The sequence below is a fragment of the Ictalurus punctatus genome, chromosome 18, assembly GCF_001660625.3.
Source record: "Ictalurus punctatus breed USDA103 chromosome 18, Coco_2.0, whole genome shotgun sequence".
NCBI classification, from domain to species: domain Eukaryota; kingdom Metazoa; phylum Chordata; class Actinopteri; order Siluriformes; family Ictaluridae; genus Ictalurus; species Ictalurus punctatus.
In genome coordinates this window covers 17,815,372-17,839,966 of record NC_030433.2, presented here as the reverse complement: position 1 = coordinate 17,839,966, position 24,595 = coordinate 17,815,372, and the positions used below count along the sequence as shown (strand labels likewise).

Sequence of the window (24,595 nt, the reverse complement as noted above, 5' to 3'; positions counted from 1 at the left end):
TTACTACTACTGCTACTACTACTAGTATTACTTCTACTATTAGTTCTACTACTACTTCTACTATTACTACTATTACTGCTGCTGCTGCTAATACAACTACTACTACTTTTACTACTACTGCTACTACTACTAATATTACTTCTACTATTACTGCTCCTGCTGCTACTAATACAACTACTACTACTACTACTACTACTACTACTACTACTACTACTAATAATAATAATAATAATAATAATAATAATAATAATAATAAGAAGAAGAAGAAGAAGAAGAAGAAGAAGAAGAAGAAAAAGGTGGAGCATGGCGGCTTAGTGGTTAGCACGTTTCCCTTGCAAGGCCGGGGTTGGGGGTTTGAATCCCGCCTCTGTGTGTGTGTGGTGTTTGTATGTTCTCCCCCTGCTTCAGGGGTTTCCTCCTGGTACTCTGGTTTCTGGGAAGGGTGGCTTAGTGGTTAGCATGTTCACCTCACACTTCCAAGGTTGGGGGTTCAATTCCCACTGGGGCCCTGTGTGTGCAGAGTTTGCATGTTCTCCCTGTGCTGCGGGGGGGGGGGTTCCTGCCCCAGATCAAAGACATGCACTGTAGGCTAACTGGCATATCCAAATTGTCCATAGTGTGTGAACCTGTGTGATTGTGCCCTGTGATGGGTTAGCACCCCGTCCAGGGTATCCCCTGCCTTGTGTCTCAAGTTCCCTGGGATAGGCTCCCCAACGACTCTGTGTAGGATAAGTGATATGGAAAATGGATGGATAACAACAACATCCCTCTAAGGGATAACCATTAAAACAGTTTATCTAGAGCCAGCTGCATTTGCGTGTTTCTCTGTCAGTGATGGCTCTACATTGGGACAGTCGTGGTTCAATGTTTAAGGATTTGACCTAATGATCAGAAGGTTGTGAGTTCAAATCCAGGCACCACAAAGCTGTCTGTGCTTTGTCCATGCTTTGTCCAAACTGCTCTGTTGTATCCTGTCTCGACTGTAAGTCGCTTTGGATAAAAGCACCAGCCAAATGAGCACTTGCAAATGGTTTTAGGAAGTAAAGAACTCTTAATTATACAGAAAACCAAAGTACTGCTACCACAATAATCATAAACAACATTTACTTTATTTCCAGTACTGTGGATATGTAAGAAGCTCTTGTTATTTGATTGTCCATAATCTCTCAGAAAAAGAAAAAAAAAACATATCCTAATAAACAGGACCTACGTTCCTACGTTAAATAGCTATAATAACACGTTTTCTTCGTGTGATTTTCATCACGGATAACCTTCTTTATCCGTCCTTGATGGATTGGAAGCAGACCAGTAGGAGTCCCTGCTGCTCTCTTACCGATATCATTTCTCTTTTGCTTTTCCCACCCGTTTCTAGGCGAATCCCAGATCCTGCACTAGGATTGGCTAGCGCTTCATACTCACTCCGTCAGAGCGCTTGGATGTATAAGCTGCTAACCAATCGAAAAGGGGACGCCAGAGTGCTGTGAGCCAATCATAATCACAGGAGGCGGGGTTAGTCGGAATACGAGTCGGTGAAAGAAAATAACGTCTCCTAGTGATGGAGTGGGGAAACAACATGCCGGAAGTAAGCTTTCTGGATACGGCGTTCCAAGAGTTGGAAAGGTAACTGTAAATCGTAAGGGGGGAAAGAAAAAAAAACGGGAATTGACGAGAGAAGAAAAAAAAGTGGGACTCTACCAAACAGAATAAGAGTGTTTCGTCTTTTTTGATGCGTTTTCCTTCTCGGCTGCAGTTTAATACAATGGGATTACCAGCCCTGGAATTCAGCGACTCTTTTTTGGACAGTCCCGACTTCAGAGATCGGCTGAAATGTCACGAAATTGAGCTGGATCGCACCAATAAGTTCATAAAGGAGCTGATTAAGGATGGCAACATGCTGATCAGCGCTCTGAAAAGTAGGTTCAACACTGGATCTATCAATAACATAAAGTTGTAGGTTTCTATATAAACCGTAACGGGATACAGATGTTATTTAAACAATGAATGAGATCATTTTTACAATGAAAAAGTTTTAGTTTTATTTTATTTTATTTATTTATTTATTTATTTTAAAAGAAGCATTACATTATTCGTGCAGTGAAAACTACAATACGTAGTTGTGTGAAAGCAGTGGTTTTAACGAAAGACCCTCTTTTTTTTTTTTTTTTTTTTTTTTTTTTTTTTACAGAGTTGATGTAATGGTTTTGCAAACTATCTGGGATGGGAAAAGTCCATGCGAATATTCTTGATGCACTTTTTGCTGGAATTAATTGACAATGTGTTTCAATTCATTTCGTTATTATTTGATTGGAACATGAACCTTCCTTGCCCCCAACCTGCTGAATAAAACAGTAGAAACCATCACAGAAAGTCTAATGGTTTCCACTACAAATGCCATTACAAACCATCAGCTAACCATTAAAACCATTACCATTATTGGTCCTTAATGGTAACCATTAGACATAACATGCCACCAGTAATAGGCAACAAATTACCACGAGAGAGAGACCCAGATGGACCATTACAATTTCCATTAAAACCAATGCAATTCCTGGTATAACCATTAAAACCATTACAAATTGTCTGAGGGTTTGTATTGGGTTTTTTTTTTTTCCCAGCAAGGCAGACATGTAGCATCATTGCTGGATGTATATATACATCCAGCAATATATACAGTGTACATATATATACAGTGGTACATAAATATGACCTAAAACATCATCGGATTTTCACACAAGTCCTACATGTAGATGAAGAGAACCCAATTTAAAAAATATTATACTTGGTCATTTATTTATTGAGGAAAATGATCCAATATTACATATCTGTGAGTGGCAAAAGTATGTGGACCTTTGCTTTCAGTATCTGGTGTGACCCCCTTGTACAGCAATAACTATAACTAAACATTTGAGGTAACTGCTGATCAGTCCTGCACATCGGCTTGGAGGAATTTTTGTCCGTTCCTCAGTACAGAACAGCTTCAACTCTGGGATGTTGGTGGGTTTCCTCACATGAACTGCTTGCTTCAGGTCTTTCCACAACATTTCTATTGGAGTAAGGTCAGGACTTTGACTTGGCCACTCATTAACTTTATTCTTCTTTAACCATTCTTTGGTAGAATGACTTGTGTGCTTAGGGTCGTTGTCTTGCTGCATGATCAACTTTCTGCTGAGATTCAGTTCATGGTCAAATATCCTGACATTTTCCTGTAGAATTCGCTGGTATTTCCGTCCAGTTTCAAACCAGTGACCTTTCGTATGTGAGACGAATGTGATAACTATTACGTTCAAATTCTGTTTAAGATCTGTATCCGGGTTGCAGCCATATTCCGATTATGATATTTATATGTGTACAGGCATCGGAATATTCCTGTATACGTGGTTGTTGTAAATACGCCTGAGTTGCCATTTTTAAATACCTAGCCTACAGCTAAGTATCTGTTAGCACCCACAATTCCTTATGGACTGAGAATGCACATATATCTCCTTTCAGTAGATTTTCTGAATAAGGTGTTTACAGGCATCATATGTCTGGGCATTACAGGCATAATAGGCACAAACTGGCACACACCTACAATCAGACCATAAGAAATGGTTTTGTAAATCAATTTTCATTAAGTAAGGAATATAACACGATTACATTGTTTATCTAATGTTATTCATCATGGTAACAAGGAAGCAATTTATCAGACAAGTTCCTGTTATCACTTACGTTATAGCATTGATAGACAGGTACTCTTTCACCAGCTACCCCTTTTTTTCCTCTCTCTTGAAGATAAGACAAAAATAATGCAGCTTGTCGTGTTACCAGGAAACTGCAAATTCTTCTATCCTAAAGAAGCTTTAACTCTTACTCGGACCATTACAAGGAGCTGACATCGGAAACTCCTTATTTAAATGTTAAATAAGCATCTCCGGATAGAAAACTTCACCATATTAAGTATCGTCGGACCTGCTGTTTAATCACCTTCTGGCCAATCAGTTTTGAGAATTCAGCAGTGCCATGGGATAATGTTCTTCATAGTTCATCATTTAAATGAACATAAAATATTTGGTGTACTTTAAATAAATTCTCAAATTGTTTTGCTATAAGTCTGAAGAGATGACCTGGGCGAAGGAGATGTTATCGTTACTGTTATGTATTTTTGATCCTGTCCTTGTCTGCTTTATTTCAGTTATGTAAAAGTCAATGTGCTCACAGGTTTACACAGGAAAAGCTTAACTTATCCGAACTGCATTTCCTTTTAACCCGGACAAAATGAAACTACGTCAAGAATGTAAACAAATTATTAAGTACATCTTAAAAACAGCTGTGCCGACAGTCTCGTTTCGGGGTATACATACCGAGTTAATAGAAATCAGCAGCTAACATCTAACTGCACCTAGTACGACTCTTTCACTGAACGTACCTCTTCATTAAACGCATTATACGTCAGCAGAGCTATCTCTAGTATATGGCAAAATATCCTGCCCTTAATTTAAAGACATTTTTATGTTAAGATATTTTGGAGTTTCGCAATGCACAGTGAACAGTATTGTGATTTTCGTTTGTCTCTCAAATACAGATGTGTCCAATCAGGACACATTACCTGTTTTGAATGATTGGGTCTCTGCATATTTCTTTACATATTCTCACATATAAATTTGATGCATCTTCTGGGGTGATTCCTTTTTCCTTTTTTCATTCTCTCACACTGTCTTCTTTCATTCTTTGCCCATACTGCTCTGTTCGCTGTTCTGTGCCATGGCAACGTGGCTCCTACTCAAGTGCCTGCTTAACAAACAACTGGGGAAGTCTCTAGGGTTTTACACAGAATGGTGTGGAAAAATGAAAAACACTGAGGTGGAAATGAGAGAGGTCTGAGGAGAATGGCCAGACTGGTCTGAGCTGACAGGAAGGCTAGAGGTAACTCAATAATAATCACTCTTTACAACGATGGTGTGCAGAAAAGCATCTCAGACAGTACAGTGTGCAGAATCTTGGGCCACAACAGCAGAAGACCGTATCAGGTTCCACTCGTGTCAGTTCCACTGTTCCCATCCAAAAGCTGTTATTAGTGCTATGCATGAATATCATTGTATTTTTTTTTAGTTTATAGGAATGTTTTACTGTTAGAATATAGCTAGACAAAGGGCTATGATGACAGATATACTGATACAGAGATATCTCTTTTTTCGCAGATCTTTCTGCAGCTGTGCAGAAGTTTTCACAGTCTCTTCAGGATTTTCAGTTCGAATGCATCGGCGACGCAGAAACCGATGATGAGATTAGCATTGGTAAGTGACTAACCACCAATTTGTGTGGGATTTCACCCAGTTCTCATAGCTGGGATGATCTGTATGCCTTTCCACCATGGAGATGAATCAGATAATCAGATGATGCTGAAAGCACTATACATGTGATATTTATTACAGTTTCCATATTGAAACCACCCACATTGACAAAAAAAAAAAAGAAAAGTACTCTCGTGGCAAAATCCCCAGTGTTAACCAGGGTTACAGTGTTCATTTCAAACCAGCTGGACTTAAATTGACCCTGTAGGTGTTAATTCAGTTCGAGTTCCTGCAAATAGAATTAACACTTAATTAAACGGTATAAGTGGCATCTGAGCTCTGAGGGATTTTGCTGTGGTCGCTGCTGTTACTTCATTTCCATGTTCTCATTCTGAACCAATGCTGTCGCAGACCCGCTCTGTCTGACACACATCTGAAAACAATCCTGTCCATTGGTGCTGCCGCTAGCACCACCACACACCAGTCTCGGCGTTATTCTGTGTCAAACAGTGATGTCTTTTCATCCCAAAGGAACAGTGTGTTGCCTGCTATTTAATATCCTGGGGGCGTCAAATTTTGAAACAATGCTCTATAAAAAAAAATCTAATCAAAGCACTTCTCCTTTAATATGCAGCAGTGAAGTGGACAAACTGACAATCTGTTTAACAAGAATAGTCAGAGAGTTATAGCCAAAATATAGGGCTGGTTAAAACAAACAGGCATGTACAGTCTAGACATATCAATATAGGAAAAAAAAAGATACCATGTAAAAAAGCATAGTCTTTTATAATGCATGGAAGTTTGATTAGCAAATAGTGAATAAATGTAATTGCAGTGTAATTGTAGACATACAGAGTTTTGTATTAGGAATTTACCAGTATATCTGAGGAAAATATGAATATTGCCTATATTTTTACCTTGTTACCACAGTCACTGGATCTTTACACTGTCTGTATAAAAGAGTACACCTATGTATTAGCTAACTGAACTACAAGCCTCATTCCTTGTAAAATAACAGTGAAGAGTTGTCCGTGGTTTCGTTGTCCACATTTCACAGTTGCCTGACAACTGAACGGCAACTTTATAATGTCTTCTTATGTTGAAAGGGGGGAAAAAATCACACATTTTGTGTGAACCTTACAAACAAGGGGAAAACTGCAGCATATACAGTATAAAGAAGATGAAAACAAGGAACCAATGACCAAAAAGAGTGTTAATGTGGGTGCGTTGGTGATAACATGAATAGATTAATACATATTATAGCACAGTGCTGTTGAATTCTTGTTTCGGATTGTTCAGAAGGGGTTATTTTCTATATCAACAGCTCTGACAGTAGTTCTGGCTGTAAATTTGTAAGTCGCTTTGGATAAAAGTGTCTGCTAAATGAATAAATGTAAACGTAAACAAAAATGTAAACGCTTTTTTTTTTTTAAATTTGCGATGAAACTTGTGGCGTTTTTGTGCTTTTTTTTGCAGAAAACTACGAAATTGTCTTTCACAGTGATGTTTGTTGTTAAACGAGACCTTTTAGCTGTATTCATTTTTGATTCACGTGAATCGAAGAGGGGTTTGACTGAATGCGCGTCCTGATGATGCCACTTCATGCGTCTTGGCCCAAATCTGCGTAAAATCTGTGTCAGTTTTGAAAAATTGAAAGTTTCTCCGAATATTGCGTAGGTTGCTTGATTTTGCGTTAATTTCTGCGAACGCAAAATTACAAAAATCCTGGAAGGACTGATATACATAATACACACTCTAATACATAATCATGTATATAATAACAACATACACGAGAGCTACTTAAATAGATTTTTTTTTCTTAAAGACGTGTGTAAATGTTGATATTGTGAGGTTTTCTGTGAGGAGACAGTGCTTCAAGTAAAGCTGTTCCTTTAAGTGTTCTGATGCAGAAAAAAAATCAGAAGAGTTTGAGCTTTGTGGATTCTTGGTCACATGCCAAGCTGCACTTATTCTTATTACCTTAAAGAGAAAGAAATTAGGCTGGTGAGGGAACCACAGTTTATACTGGATCCATCTTGTTTCACAAACACTAAACATGGCAGTAAATGGATAAAAAGTATAATGTGTCATTCTTTAATGAACAAAAAAAGGTTCTTGAACACTTTGGGACATGCCGTTATAGGAAAATAATTAACTTCGGGTTGGTAAGAGTAACCCCGTCGGGCCACATCGTATCAGTCTTTGATTATTTTCTGATAACAGCAAACCCCATCAGTGTAAATAAAAAGTGCACCTGTAATAACACCATCTGGCTGTTTAGACAGTTAATTTATTCAAGAGTGCATGAAGTAGATATATCGCAAACTGTAATACGGAATTAAATCACATGTTTAACATTTTACAGCTAAAGCCAAACATGCCATGGCTACATGTAGCTGTAGTGACTGTGTTCATTAATGCATTTATTTGCTAGCTAAACATTTACCATAATTTAACATAATCTTCATTCACCACATCTGCAGCTGTTTCAGTACCACAAATTCCAATACATTTCTGTGCATGAGGAACAGAAAACCAGTTTACCCTAAATGTGGATTTAATGTAAGTCTGAGGGTAGCTGTTGAATGTAAACACCAGTTACACACTAACAAAAATGGTGTTAGGATGAAACAAGCATGAGAGAAGCTGTTCTTATGGAATTTCATTCAACTTTCTAACACTTGAGCAGTACAGTGCACCAGTTCTGGGTGTGTATGCTTTATCTAAGCTGTACACTGAGGCACAATATGTGATTATACATATTGGGGGGTCTCATTCATTCATTTTTCTTCAGAAAGCGCCAGGATTATAGTGGATCGGGAGTCTATCCCGGGAACGACGAACACAAGGCAGGAATTCACCCTGGATAGGATGCCAGTTCGTTGCGGGGCATTCATTCATTCATTCGTTCATTTTTTCCACTCATATGATGCTGACACAGGGGGCACCCCGGCGTAGATGTCAGCATGTTTGCCTCATACCTGCGGGGATGGGGGTTCAAGCCCCACCTCCTTCCTGTGTGCCTGGAGCATGCATGGTCTCCCCGTGCTTCGGGGGTTTCCTCTGGGTACTCTAGTTTCCTCCCCAAGTCCAAAGACATGCACTGTAGGCTGACTGGCATTTGCAGATTGTCCATACTGTATAAATGTGTGTGCACTTGTGCCCTGCGATGGGTTGACACCCCGAGTTCCCCGGGATAGGCTTCAGCGGTATGGAAAATGGATCGATACATGATGCTTATACTATTACTAAAGCAATCCTCTTACTAGATAGCTTGCTATCTAGATTAGATTTATTATTATCAATAAGAAAGATGAAATAAAGATTGGTTTAACATACGAGTTAACTCAAGAGAATGATGTGTAAGAGGAGCTGCTTGACTTGACTGTATGCAGCTACGCTTAAAGTGGAGTGTTACATTGCAGGCTTTGAGTATTGGCAGTAAAATCTTTTTGTCATACATACTGTATCATTATATTTGCTCACAAAGTAGACAGATTTTTTCATTCATCCATGTTTGTTTTTCCCGGTTGCATTGAAGCAGCACTTTGATTGGTCAGGAGGTAATAAAGTGTTTGATGTCATTCTGCACTATTCTGAAAAGTTAAACATTCCACTAGTTTGAAACTCCACTGTGACCAGAAAACCCATAGGTTTACATGCAAAATGCCTAGTAGCTAGTATGAAAGCAGCCTTAGCCCTTCATTATAAGTACAAAGGTTACTGTTGTTATCAGGGAAAAATTTTGAAATTCACACCCATGATAATCGCACATATCCTATAGCTAAAGTAGTTGGAGTATTTTGTTAAGGGCCAAGCCATGGTTCTCTAGCAGTTCTGGGATTTGAGCTCACAGCGTTCTGGTCACTAGCACAGAACATCAACCATCAGCTCATATATCACTACTCCAAATGCGCAACCTCATTCTCATTCATATCTTTGCTATGTGCTAATTTTTCATGGATGCTTGAAAAGCCTGAAATCTGAGCAAACATTGCTGTCTTGGTATTTACGCTTCTCTCGCACATTAACGCAGCTGAAATATGTCATGCTGTGGATGTAGGACTGTTTACTCAGGGGCCTGTGTTAATAACCATGAAAGTGTAGCCTTGGGATGCATGTTTGGAGGAGCTGAAAGCAAGAGATTAATTAGGACCAGGGGATGTTAGTGCGGTGAGACCCGGTCTTATCACCAAACAGGAAAACGTTGTGTATTTCATGCAGGAAGTGATGTATCTGAAACAGCTCACTAAACCACTCAACATAAATGACCTGAGATGAAGTGGTGTGGTTTAGTTATCCATGTGGCCTTTGTCAATAATTCTATCATGAGACTATGTTCAGTGTTTTAGATCTGTTTTAGCACTTTCATATTATTAGCTTTACCGTTGTTTTTTTTTTTGTTTGTTTGTTTTTGCAGGTTGATCATTTACACTAAATTTCACTAAAAATGAAGCATTAAGATTGATTTTTTTCCCTGTGTTTTTGGATGAATTGCTTTAGCAGATGGATGTTATGACTGATATGCATTTTTTTACACACCAGGGACCTGTGCTTCATGTTATGTAATGTGTGGACATGTTTTATTGTTGTCCACATAACAATGCACCACTGATTGTGAATCTCCTCGGCTTACAGAAAGTATCTGTGTGGGTGTGGAGGTTTCAGTTCCTTGTATGTTTCCTTCAGTTGTCTCAAAATGCAAATGGGAGAACAAGGAAACGGCTTTTTACGGGGGTTTTTTCTTCTTTAAACACACTCGAACAGGAAGTGAATTCATTTAGTCATAAAATTATTTTTCAAAAATTCAATATTGAGGTTTTTGAAAAATTATTTCTACCCAGTTTACAAATCAAATATTTATGAATCCAAGTATGAAAAAAAAAATGCCCACTGCTCTATATTTCACAGTGGAAATGCAAGCAGTCTGTTCTGTGGTTATGATGTGTTCTGTTTTCATAAAAGGTATGATAAAATAGGATCAACACATGCAGAAATAAATTTTGGGTGATTCAAATATTATTAAATCACACCTCATGGAAAATCCTGCTGATAGTTCAGCTGGCATGGCATGATCGTTTACTGTCACACTCTTGTTATGTTTAAAAAGCATGTAGTGATCGATATTAGCAGTGCATCAGGCACTGACGTCAATCTTTAATCTACTGTATTCTTGCTAATAGTTACCCAGTAGATGCTGAAACACATCCAGGTCATTCAGTAACCTGTTAACTGTTTTAAACATCTTGTTTGCATGTACTTCTTCTTTTCCGTTTTGAAACAAATAAAAGTAAACATAACATTCTCTGAAAAATGGCAGATTTTATGTCTTTTATATACTCACTCTCCACTTCATTACACCTGCACATTCCTGCAGTTATCCAGTCAGCCAATCACGTGGCAGCAGCACATGCAAACAATCATGCAGATACAGATCAAGAGCTTCAGTTAATGTTCACATCAAACATCAGAATGAAGAAAAAGTACAGTGTGATCTCTGGAGTTCTGTTCAGCCTGTTTAGTTTTCCTTTGTTTCTCTGGATATACACTCACCACCCACTTTATTAGGAGCACCTTTGATCATGGCATTGATGTTGGTACCAGAAGGGCTGGTTGGAGTATTTCAGAAACTGCTGATCTCCTGGGATTTTCACACACAACAGTCTGTAGAGTTTACACAGAATGGTGCAAAAAACAAAACAAACAAAAAAAAAAACATCCTGTGTTCGGAGGGTCTGCAGACTGAAACATCTTGTTGACGAAAGAGATCAGAGGAGAATGCCCAGACTGGTCTGGGTTTGTGTGAGTCTGTGCCCATGATAGCCTCAGATTCCTGTTCTTGGCCGACAGGTGCGGAACCTGATGTGGTCTTCTGCTGTTGTATCTCATCCACCTCAAGGTTTGATGTTTTGTGCATACTGAGATTCTTTTCTTCTCACCGTGCTTGTATAAGTTACTATATCCTTCCTGGCAGCTCGAACCAACCTGGCCATTTTCCTCTGACGAATCTCTTATGAATGAGGCGTTTCCACACATTGAACTGTCAATCACTCAGTGATTTTTTTTGTTTTGTTTTTCACACAATTCTGTGTAAACCTCTAGAGACTGTTGTGTGGGAAATTTCCAGGAGATCAGCAGTTTATGAAATACTCAAACCAGCCCTTCTGGTACCAACATCAATGCCATGATCAAAGGTGTTCCTAATAAAGTGGGCGGTGAGTGTACATCCAGAGAAACAAAGGAAAACTAAACAGGCTGAACAGAACTCAAACCCCCAACTCATAACATAATACTGCTGTTTGTTAATGTGCAGTCGCATATTTTTACATAATGTCTTCCTAGCAGTATTATTATAGTATAGTTATGATTGTTCTAGAAGATAGATTAGAAGATAGACTAGAATTAGAAGATACATTTCTTTGCTGTATAAGTTGTGTATGTGACAGCTGAACAATACATTTTTGTCTTTTATCACAGCTCAGTCATTAAAGGAATTCTCTCAGCTATTAAACACAGTTGAAGAGGAACGACGACGACTTGTAAGTAAATGTTAATGTTTCCTTGCTTGTATTATTTGATCTCACTTAAATATTGTCTTAAATTAGACCCTCAGATAATATGGATCATGTGTTGCGATTTCAACGTTAGCTTCATTTTTTACAATCTCTCAATACTTAAAGCACTAATTGTGCATTATTTAGAATTTGACACTAAAACATAGCTCCTGTGCCTCAGGGGAAAAACTACAAACTATTCTAACAAGTAAACACGCATTGGTCAAACAGATGCTTGCTTTGGGTCAGGACTCTTTTTTGGACAGAGAGGAAACTGCTCGTATCAGCAAGCTGTCATGATGTCTGTGGAATGCCTTGGAATTTCTCACTTGTTTTTTTTGTTTTTTTTTTAAAGTTTTAATCAAAACTTAAAAAAGGTGGCCCAAGTAGGTTAGTGTGACATCAGGTACAGTATTATTACTATTGCTATTACATAAACCAAGGAGTGTGAGTAAGAACAAATAAGATTAGCTACATTGAAGTGAAGGACAATAGCCCTTGCTACATATTTCTATTTGGAGGAAGTGTCATGCCTATGATTCATCCATACATACTGTAAGATGACTGTTGGTAATGACTAATACTGTGCATTAATCCAGACAAAAGTGTATGTTTGTGCAATCTATAAGCTTTAGTTTGGAGGGAAAATCCACTCACATGAACTGCCCCATTTGTCATTCAGAGATGACATTTTTGTTGTTGTTGTTGTTTTTGTTTGAGTTTTTTTTTTTATATAACTGTTCTATTAACCTTTACAGTGGTTCTCATTCACCCATTCACACACACTCACACACCAATGGTTACAGAGCTGCTATGCAAGGCTTGCCATCAGGAGCAACTTGGAGTTCAGTTTCTTGCCCAAGGACACTTGGAGTCATGTGGGCCGGGAAGCAAACCGCCAACACTACGATTAGTGGACAACCCGCTCTACCACCAGAGCCACAGCCGCCCACTATGGTGTGATTCACTGATCTCACAGACTCGCCTGTATTTACAGTTTAACCATAGCATTTCCAAAATTTGATCTCTAGCTGCGGAGATACAGGAAACGCCCGGTAACTACACATTTCTACTTTTTCAGATTAATGATAATAATAATAATAATAATAATAATAATAATAATAATAATAATTGGCTGCTTTGCCCCGTTGCTGAGATACGTCAATGTGCCCACCATATTGATCCGGGCAAGACTGCCCTATAAACAAATACAAGTAAACGAGAGAGCTGCGGTTGTTCTTGATAAAAAGTACAGTAACGTTTACATTTCTCAACCAATTTCAGTGATTTATGATCTACATGGAGTACAAAAAAGTTCTGTCTCCAGTTACTTAGAATCTCGATAGTTAGACAAGGAAAATGATTCGTTGTCATAAGGAATTGTGAAAACTCCCGCTTGTCAAGCACAGATTTGGCTTATTTATCATGGTTAATAAATGCTGAGACGTCCCTAATGTAATGTAATTTAATGTACATGAAATGTTCATAAAGGTTTTTTCATTGTGGAAATGGATTTTTCTGTCTTCAACTGTATCTTTTATTGTGCTTCAGCTCAGAACACAGCTTGTTCGCTTTGAAATAATGAAAAAAAAAAAATAGTGCATCTTTAAGTACTAATAATTGACCATCATTGAGAAAATGGAACAAAATTGGCAAATACAAACCAAATAATGAAACACTGGCAGTCAGTCTGCTTTAAATATTTTTATTAGTAATAAAAGGATACAGATATATTCCGATTACAAAGATAATTATATGTATGGATCCAGTAAACATTTATGTGATGATGATAATAATAATAATAATAATAATAATAATAATAATAATAATAATAACAATAATAAACGAGCCACAATTTGATGACAAGTTATGAAATCATTGTAGCCTATGAATACATCTACTGCTGTGAGATGAGGGGAAACTGAAGACAGGTAGTTTATCTCCATCTCTAATCCTGACAGTCTGACCTGTCCTGTCAAAGTCTTCTGGCTTGAAGTGCTCACTGCACAGCATGGAGGACTCACTTGAGGAAACACCTTCCCTTCTTACAGCTCCTTCCCACTGCCTCCTTAACTGTTTCTCTTTGGGAAACATCCAAAGTGAGAGAAAAGTTAGCTGCACAACTAATGTACAGTAAGATTCACAATATGTCAGTCGTTCAGCCGAAACGACGAGCTTGTCATAAAAGTCAGTTTGGAGAAAAACGACAGTATAGATGAAAATCTCGATTTTGGACAATTTAGTTATAATATAAACTATAATATAAGCTGAGACTTATACTGAGATTTATTACTGTTTCCCAGCCTAATATGGCGGTGACGCTGACGCTGATGCTGACGACGTTGCGTTGGCCACTGGATCGTTTATCGTATTGGTCCGGGCAACAGAATAAGTCTCCTCGTTTCGGCTGAGCAACTGACATATTTTGAATGTCACTGTAATTAAGATTTATATGTCTATAGGTAATATCGTCTCAAAAAGGAAGCGGGTTTTTTACTGACTGGAACTATAAGCCCGCTTCCTAGTCGACAGCGCATGATGTCATACGTAATGTGACGCCGCTAGTTTTAGCAGATACCCCGAATCACCGACAACTACTTTCTTCAGTTTACTGTTTATGTAAATGTTACCTTTTATAAATAGTAATACATAAATACTATTATATAATAGAAACTTACATATTAGTTTATATTATATATAAGTATTTATGCATTATTTTTATGGATGCACATAAAGCACTGAATGAAACTACAGTCCTAAATGAATAATACATATTCTGGTGTGTGTCTGTGTGTATTGGGTTCTTTTCAGTATTAAAATATAATTGGACAAACAGTTGTGTACAGTTTTAGTCTGAAGTTTATATTTGTAACACTCTTTATTTTCACTGTAATTTTATTTTAAAGAAACGAAAAAAATTCTACCGAAAGTCCCCCCCTTTTGTAGGGGGGAATCAGCCAACTAATCGATTATGAAAATAATCATTAGTTGCAGCCCTACTATGTAGCTGGCATGGGCATTATTTAGCAAGAGTTGACCCTGTTTAATATTGCTAGACATCTCGAATAGTGTTATTTGGATGTGTGTATAGTATAGGGGGGGATATCATGTTATGATACATTTCTATGATGCACGATAAGTATGTATAGGTTTGTGATGTATAGGTTTTCTAACAAAACAATAGTGTTGCATTTAAAATAAAACAAAAAAATGTTTCAGGACACTTTTATGTCTATAAAAAGAGGTAATGCTGAAATGGGGGAAAAGAGAATATTATAACATCATAAGAGTATATAATATTATGAGTACAATATTATAACATTTCAAACATTCACTGCAAAATTTGAACGTTGTTATAAAAATCACGACAATTCTGTGTGATTATATCACGCGCAATCTATGAATTGTAATATAATGTGTCACAATGTTGATATTACAGTATATCGTATTTATTAACCAGGCCTAATGTTGCACTGCGAAGGAATTTACAGATTTAGCGTAATATTTTATCCATCGTCTAAATATCGTGAGACTTCTGCATTCTCTCTCTGTTGCCACATGCACTGTTGAGTAGCCCCTGGTGGAAAATATGCTTCAGCTCATTACTCACAGTGGAGAAAATTAACACACATTTGGACTGAAATTTGGTCACTGAGTCTGACATCAAAGCCGATGCCGTAATGCGTTTCCCGGAGCACTGAAATGTGTTGGTTGGATCTGGAATCAATTCAACAGCCCTTTTTCAAACTCTAGCACTGTAATGCTGCCTGTTCAGTGTGATCCACTGTTGTGTATTGGAATGAGAGGTCAGTGGAGCTGTGCGAGGAGCCCCAGGGGGAGAATTACCCAGCAGCCCCCTCCAGCCTGACTACTTCCTGCAGACCGTGGCTCCGCTACGCTCCATTCTCCCAGGCTGCTGTGCCAGGCCTCTCAGGATGAGAAATACCTCTGTAAAAAAGAAAGTCCCAGACAGCGCTTTCATTCATAGATGTACAATAACGAGACCAAAAAGGGTGAATGACTCCACGTGAACACTTTGACCTCCCCCTGGGAAGCAGCTGGAAAGTTTTCGTCATTGTTGTTGCAAGAAATTCATGAGACTGTTATAACCTATCGTAAATCATTCATGCTGTATTATACTACAGCGCTGCTGATTGCTCGTATCTGATGTGTCAGAAGGTGTGGATTTTTTAAATAATTTTTTATAACAGCAGCTCTGACAGTAGTGCCGGTTGTAAATCAAATCACAGGTTTATTAATGCACCTATTCTAATACATTACTGTTTTTCTAGTAACAGCTTATTCAGAGGGACTTGTGTGGTGGATGCTTCACAACATCTAAGACTAATAATCAACAGATTAAAAATGCATTGTTACCAAAACAACGTAAAAAAGCTATCCGAGGAAACGTTTATTTAACCTTTATGGTTGGAGTCTCAAGGGCCAGTGCTTTGTAAAGAGACAGAAAAAAGAGGCTGGTGATGGGAGGACTCTTTATAGCTGCTATAAAAATTAAGTGATAACCGGAACTTGTTTTGTGGACGTTCCACAAACTGTAAACAGATAAAGGTATGACCATTGTAATCACTGGCAAATCGCTGTGGTATAAGAAGAATTAAACATGTTGGGACATGCAGTTAGAATTCTTTACTTATTATCTAAGATTCTTTATTTATTATCGAGAAAAAACACTATCATCGATACTTATTATGTATCTCTAAGTGTCACCTGAAGTCCCCCTGCTGCATATCCGGTGGTATTTAGAGCACGTAGTGTAAGCTAGGGCAGGCAGCCAGATATATCTGTTTTAAAAAGGAGGCATTTTCCCACATGATGGATCGGACTGATGTAAGAAGTGAGTTTCCTCTTGGGCAGTAAAGGGCCATGGGAACTTGTGTTATGAGAGATACACTCAAGCCGACAACATGACTGTCTGGCCACTGAAATGAGGAAATCCTCAGCCCTTGTAAAGTGCTGAAAGGTCACTTCTTTAATGAGTTGAGCACTTACTCTCAGCCTCTGTGTGGAAGTGCGCAGCCTTAACGTTACTCAGAATGTGCTGGACTTTGTATTCAAAATATTATTATATAGAGCCCCCCCCCCCACCGAACTTTATAGGAAGTAGAATTATACCTTATACAGTCGTTACACATGTTTGAGGTGCAAAATATTTCTTTAAGGTTCTGTTACACTCTAGAGTGTACACTCTTGAGTCCAGGAAACGCACGTCAAGCACACATCTCTCAACAGCAAATTTGTTACTGCTCTCTGAAAGGTCCATATCTTACATCTGGAGCTGCTTGGATTCTGACCAACTCCATTAGAAGTTCAGGTTGCATTAGTTTTGATGTAGTCAGATCAGGGCTGTGGAGACAGACTGTCAGTTGGGCAGGGGGAGGGCTGTGCACAGGCAAGCATGTGGAACCTATTTTGGGCAATTCTCTAGTGAGACTGGAAGCCCACCACTTGGTGCCTGGGAAAGTATATAAAAGGAACTTAAGTATGTAATTGTGTGTTTTTCCAATTGAGACTATGAAATGAAAGTGCTGCTAATTATAGTACCATTACTGTACAGTATACGAGAAGAGTTGCTCTGGATAATATTTCGTGTGATTGTTTTAATGCTGGGCAAGGACAAATTACGATTCCAGGGCTGTGAAGCAGCTTGCAGGCGCCCAGCCTTTTTGATGTTTTAGAGTGATATTTGACTCATTTTCAGGTGTGAGAAAAGCACAGGAAAATTATACTTAAGGGAAAGTATGAGAATTGCCTAAAACTCTTCAAGGCAGTTTCATAATTATCTTCTGTTACTTACAGCTTATGTGCTGCTCTTTTTCTTTCTTTCTTCCTTATTTTTTCCAATTACTGCAAAAGAAATTACATTGTTGTGTTATGTGAATTTCTTTTGTCTGCCCTTTTAACAAAATTCTACCAAAATACCAATCCGCATTAGCCCTTTGCTAATGTCCGTTCCCTCTTTCACCCCACCCAATGAAACTTAACCTGAATTCTTTCCCGCTCAATCAGCCTCTTTTCTGCCTGCCTGTTAGCAGTCAGTCGTCGGGTAAGTGCCTTATTTAAAGCAAACAAGCAAACAAATCTAAATCTTGAGGCACAAACATGGCAAAAAAAACAAAACAGGCAGGTATTCAGGTGATCAACAGACTGATCATTACTAAATCAGAATCAAGAAACCAGAGGACAAGATCATGAACCTGGATATTGAACATTGAATACAAAGTCTTGGTACGTCAGGCATTAACACTAAGTGATACTTCGCATCTAGTGAATGTTTGGAGTATGTATTTATAAGGGGTGAGGGGGGTTTAGTGGTTAGACGTTTGCCTCACACCTCCAGGGTTGGGGGTTCGATTCCCACCGTGGCCCTGTGTGTGCGGAGTTTGCGTGCTGCAGGGGTTTCCTACGGGTACTCCGGTTTCCTCCCCCAGTCCAAAGACATGCATGGTAGGCAGACTGGCGTTTCCAAAGTGTCCATAGTGTATGAATGGGTGTATGAATCACTGGGTCATCTTCAGTCATCTTGACTCAATGGATCAACTGGAATTCAAGTCAAATTCCAGTTGTGTTCTCCATAATGGAGGCTGACCCTGCGCTCTGACCCCAACTTCCTAACATGTGAAAAAAAGAATTTCACTGTGCTGTAATGTATATGTGACTAATAAAGACTCATTATCTATATTTTATATACACCATTTTAGTGTACTAGTTTGCATGCTAAATCACACTCTGATTGATGTAATTATGATCTACATCTAGTACTGCAAAAATGCAGGCAAGCTGTATTTTTATGTAATTAACTTTTTTTTTTTTTTTTTAATATACTCATTAGTTAGGTGTGTGCACAATGAAAAGCCAAAACAATGTTGTTGTTTTTTATTCTTTTCTTTTATACTTTTATATAATAAAATCTCATGACATTATGAAAGAACTAATGTAACCAAGTTAACCTGGCCTTGCTGGGCTTTACTGGCACAACTCATGAATATAAAAAGTTAATAAAATGTTACTGTTTTCCACAAGCAATGTTTCATTCATGCATTCATGACTCGCATGTAGCACTAAAACATTTTTTTATTTATTTTTGCATTTGCAAGTTGTTTACGTTGCTGGGGAAATGTCTCTGTCAGTATTTAATCTAACACACCCACACGGTTCCGGAGTTTTTGTAGCTTTTAGTTATAATTACACTGTACTGCATCATATTTTTTGAATGAAATAGAAATAAATCCAACCACATCACTTTTGTTTGTTTGTATTTTTACTTAAAAAAAAAAAATATATATATATATAATAACTTTAATGCATGCACAGCAAGGGATACTATTAAGCAGTTCTTACTTACTCAAAGATGATTGGTTGTGGTGTCCATAAAGATTTATGTGGATTTCAATGGATGTTTTAAATATAGTAAAAGAAATAAAAATAAAAATGCACACAACAAGGATTAAACTGAGTGCTGGACAAAAGATGGTCTAAATATACTTTGATGGTCTAAACGGACAAAGTTTGAGTTTTTCATGGAAATGAGTAAGATGACAAGTTTTCATTTACAGTTATACTCAGCTAAGTACAAGTTCCTTAAATTGATACTTATGTATTCGAAATAAGTACATTCTAGCTCTACTCATGTTACTGATCCTATTGTGAGCTAATAGTATTAAGTTCTGTGTAAAACCAGCCTAAACACCCTAATCGAGGTATTCTCTCATTGTATAAATGGATCGTTACTGTATTATACTAAGGAATGCACAGTAAGCCAAGAGCAACGTTTGTTGGGCAAATTGTACAGCATATTTTCTCAAGGTTCTCAGACCCAGTCAAAATTCATAGGAGTTACAAATTGCTTCTTTTTTTCCAGAGAAACTGTCTACAAAGAATTACACTTGAATTTCCATTGAAACATTCTTATCAAATTGTGTTTTGATTCAGATTCAGAATGCCGATGACGTCTTGATCACACCGCTGGAGAAGTTTCGCAAGGAGCAGATTGGCGCTGCCAAAGTAAGTTCTCCAGATTCCCATTGTTAATTTATACTTCACGTTTCAGCAGTGAGTCATTTTTATCCTTAATGCGACATGATCCTGTACATAATTTAATGTAGGTCCATGCTGAGACTCTGCAGGAAGGGGAGAAATTGCAAACACCTGTTAAGGAACAGCAAAATTATAACCAGATTCAGTAATGCCACATGCGCCAACATTAAACAAAGACCCGGCATTAAGTGAAGCCACTGCAGCCCTATGATGTATTTAGTAGATTAACGGCTTCATAATCCTGGCCCTGAACTGGAGATTTTAGGCCGTCTGCCAAATGCTTGTGTTTCAGAGAAAGGTTTTTATTAAACTTGACATTGACAGTGTGAATAGATATTATTTCACAAAGACTTACTAGGAAAAAGAACATTATAACTTCTGTACGTCAATGTCTGAAAACATTTCTGTATCTTGTTTAGTAACTCCCTGGTTAATTAATGGCTAAAGTGTTTCATTCATGGCACTAAGCTAAAGCTTAACAGACGGTAGAGAGACACAATGAACAAGCTAATATGACGCTGAATGTTATTTTTGCAACAGCTCACGCCTTACAGCCATTTCTCGGAATTAAAACAAAGTCTGTCTAGTACAGTCTGCCCACTTAGCTGCCATCTTGGCTACACTCCCAAGCAGATATTTTCAGTTATACAAGACCAGGCTTCTATATATATCCATATACCATAAATGGATCAACAAAACGATGGATGGATTTGAAATGGCTGTTAATATCTGACAAAAATAGTATAAATAATGTGTAGCCTTTGACTCAGTAACACAAAAAAAAACATTTTTGAGGTTGCATATGCGTGCATCTCATTAACTAATGGCGCAAAGTGCCCTCTATCTGCTATGGTTCAGTGTGCGAATCAGATAGGCCAGATGTTTTCGAGATGACTACCTCTTTTTTACTGAATGGTGAGACTACTTACATAATACAACCACCATGTTGACTTATACGCACTGCCCCATTCATATTTTAAGCAGTGGCCTGTTTCTACTCATATCGTCTCTCAATAGAAACTAATATATGCTCATAGTGCACTGTGGGAATTTCTAGTCAAAAATGTTGTTGGGATGGATTCCATGTGTTCTAGTGTTTGGGACATTTCCTAAAATAACTGTCATTCTAGAAAGATCACCAACTAGACATGAATTTTATTATTTGGGCTACAGCCACAGTGTTCTCCCACTCAGTGGTCTCAGTGGAGTGGTCAGACCGAACGTTAATAAAAAAAATGCCGTGTGAAAGTTCGCTTTCGGTAGCAGTTAATTTTGCGTAGTTTCCAGTTCACTGAGGTGAACTTTGGGAAACACGAACCCAGAGAAACCAGTAGGGTTGGACTGTGGCCTTTTCTTTCTAAATAAATAGAATTTTTATGTAGCAGTTACACCGGACATTTGCCTCGTTGTTTTCTTAATGGCTTGTTTGGTTGTTTGCAGTTCAGGGCCTTTAAATTACATCAATTCAAGTCTACTGTTGAGGTTAGGGTCAGGGTTTCTACAGGACCATAACAGTACAGTAATAAGGTTACGAAGCTATTTCAAAGGCTCTGGGACTCAAAAGAAACACAGTGAGAGCCATTATCTCCAAATGGGAAAACTCAGCACAGTAGTGAACCTTTCCAGAAGTGGCCGACCTTCCAAAATACCTCCAAGAGCACAGCAACTGCTCATCCAGCAAGTCACAAAAGAACCAAGGACATCATCAAAGGACCTACAGTCCTCTCTTACATCAATAAAGGTCACTGTTCATGACTCCGCTATCAGAAAGACACTGGGCAAAAATGCCATCCATGGAAGAATGGCTAGGCGAAAACCACTGCTAACTCAGAAGAACATTAAGACTCATCTGAATTTTTGTAAAACATACCCTAATGATCCTCAAATCCTTTGGGAGAATTTTCTGTGGATTGATGAATTGAAAGTGGAACTGTTTGAAAGACAGGGGTCTCATAACATCTGGCATAAACCAAATGCAGAATTTCACAAAAAGAACATCATACCTATGGTCAAGCATGGTGGTGGAAGTGTGATGGTGTGGGGATGCTTTGCTGCTTCAGGGTCTGGGCAACTTGCAATAATTGAGGGAAACATGAATTCTGCTCTTTACCAGAAAATTCTATAGTAGAATCTTGGTTTTCAGTCTGTAAGTTGAAACTCAAGCAGGAATGTTTTAGCCCTATCATTTCAAGACCTTGAAAGTCACTGGATTGCACCAGTGTGACTGCTGCTTAACATACCCAGTTTAACCTCAGTTAATGAGTGGGGTCAGGTGTGATGAGATAATGTAAAATGCTAATATGTGTAGCAAAGAGGGGATTTCAGTACCAGGATTGGGAAACACATATGGTTAAGAGTTGAGAATTAAGATGCAGTCTGCTGAGTCCTGATGAGCTGGAAGTGTGACCTCCTCTCAGCCAGGCACTGCCTGATGAGCTCACTGCTGAAAGATCCAAAGCTGAAAACACGCTGCCTTATTTGGGTGTTTCAGTCCCAGATTCTTCAGGCAGAGCTGCGATGGAACTCGCTCAGCTTCGACATTCAGACCGCAGAGGCCAAAGGGTACGGCTGTCCGGCTGTTCAACCTCCTGCACAAGAGCAGACACACATACATGACAAACGAGTGCATAAACACCACATTACTGACATCTCAGTATCTCACCACAAACACAAAGGTCTACACCTTCATCAGACCACACACCAATACTAATACTAACAATGCAAACTCAGAATACTATATGTATATTCCTCTCAGAACTCCTAAATTAGAGCCCTAAAGGCTCAGGAAGGGTGATGTAATTGTTATGTCAGCAGATGGGCTTGGAGTAAGCATGTCAGAAATGCGATTCCTCTGCTTTGTCGCTTGGCAAGTTCGCAGTCTGCTGAGTGTCCATGATAGGGTCATGGGAAAGGTTTGGCTAGTGGCGTAGAGGAAAAACAAACAGCTTGGATCAGATTTCAGTTGCAGTCTCAAGAAAGGAATCCTTTTCCTGAAGGTCTTGAAAATAATTTGGTCAAATTTTAGAATTTCACAAACCAAAACCTCATTTTAATCGGGCCTGACTTAATGAATGAACTCTAGGGTTTGTTTGTTTGTTTGTTTGTTTTTTTACTACATCAGACTTTGTATGTCAGAAGCCTACCTAGAAGTCCCATAGAGGATGTGCGAAAAAAAAAAATCTGTCTCATTATCTTGAGATTTATTTATTTTTCTCATTATATCAAGATGAACAAGAGGTTCACATAGGCAGTCTGAACTCTGTTTGGTGCCACACATACATAGATATGTAATGCTGCATTCGGTGTTACTCAGAAGTGGAATTTGGGTGCTCGGAATTACGTTATTTACAACTTCCTCATGTTCAAGCTACAAAGAAATATGGACATTCAAACAGCATGGACATCTTCATGAAATCTTGTCAATTGTTTGCTATGCTCAAGCACCAAAAGCTCATGAACTAGCAACATGCTACCCAGATTTCAATAGTGACAGAGTGTTTATTTTTTCAAAACAGCAAACTGTTTGGTCAGTGTTATAGATTTAACCAACTAATGTGTCTGGATGGTGACTGATCTAAAGCGAATACCACTACAAACTCATTTAATACTCACAATGAGTACTTGGCTGTGATTGTGTGACTGTTGACGGCATGAACAGCCATGTTGATATGACATCATATGCCGAATTCAGGTCTAGCACAGCTTCTCGACTTTCCAAGTAGGAATTCCAAAATGAGGGGGCGTTTCCTTCATTTTTTTTCCTAGACACAAGTCTGAAATTCCGAGTATAAAGCCAAGCTAGCTAGCATAGTTTCTTCATAGTTTATATTTCCACTAGGTGATTAGTGGAACAAATACGTTTAATAGCTGTAATTTGTTAATGCCTGAAATGAATAATTAGTTGTATAACTGTGGACAGTTAGAAAATATGAAGATAATGAATATTTCTAATGTCCTATACTATGACATTGTTATATACCATACTATTATCTCTTTTGGCGTACCATTATCATAAGATTGTTGTGCCCACATGTGGAAGGCTAAAGGGGTACTTTGGTCAATGTATTGCTATAGACATGTTGTTAACTAGTATGCTAGCTAGCAAGGTTTCCGAGTTGTTTATCAGTGTCATGATTGTGGACAGTTAAAAAAAATAGGAAGATAAGGAATAATGTCTTGGCATGTGAACCTTAACCACATACTATTTTATTTATATTTATATTTATTTATCTTATTATTTTATTTTATTTTATTTTTATCCAGTTATATTTTTTGGTGTACCATTATCATATGATTATTTTTTTTTATTCAGGATCTGGAGGAAATATATATATATATATATATATATATATATATATATATATATATATATATATATACACATATACACATATATATTGTTAGATTTCCAAGTATCTCAGGAATATAATTATATATGTCTTCAGATCTCCATCAACCCTTTCAGCCTGTCCTACCATTACTTCTATTAACTTTTAGTTCTGTGCTTAGAAAGTGTGGTTCTCCTCAGAGCGTTTCAGATCGATCTGGGGAGCCTAAGTGAACACACACGGACACATGCATGATGCATGCTCAAATAGACATCCGAGTTTATTCATGCAAACCAAGAGTATTTATACACATCGATAACAAGCAGTGCGTGGACGGTTTCTACTGGTCCAGGTGTCAGACAGATTTAAACATAACACACAGCACATT

General features: G+C 38.1%; 1 protein-coding gene across 3 annotated transcripts in view; it reads left to right on the top strand.

The window, feature by feature from the left end:
- The first annotated feature begins 1,540 nt into the window (after positions 1–1,540).
- arhgap42a (Rho GTPase activating protein 42a) overlaps positions 1,541–24,595 on the top strand; it is a 46,258-nt gene continuing 23,203 nt past the window's right edge. The window contains exons 1-5 of one of the 3 annotated variants that reach the window (XM_017492996.3): positions 1,550–1,620; positions 1,751–1,913; positions 5,178–5,273; positions 11,748–11,809; positions 19,775–19,846. In XM_017492996.3, the coding sequence (XP_017348485.1) occupies positions 1,760–1,913; positions 5,178–5,273; positions 11,748–11,809; positions 19,775–19,846 (384 nt within the window). In that variant the 5' untranslated portion in view covers positions 1,550–1,620; positions 1,751–1,759. Of the gene's footprint in view, positions 1,914–5,177; positions 5,274–11,747; positions 11,810–12,005; positions 12,782–19,774; positions 19,847–24,595 lie in introns of those variants that run through there. The other 2 variants (XM_017492994.3, XM_053687808.1) reach the window with 2 other exon arrangements.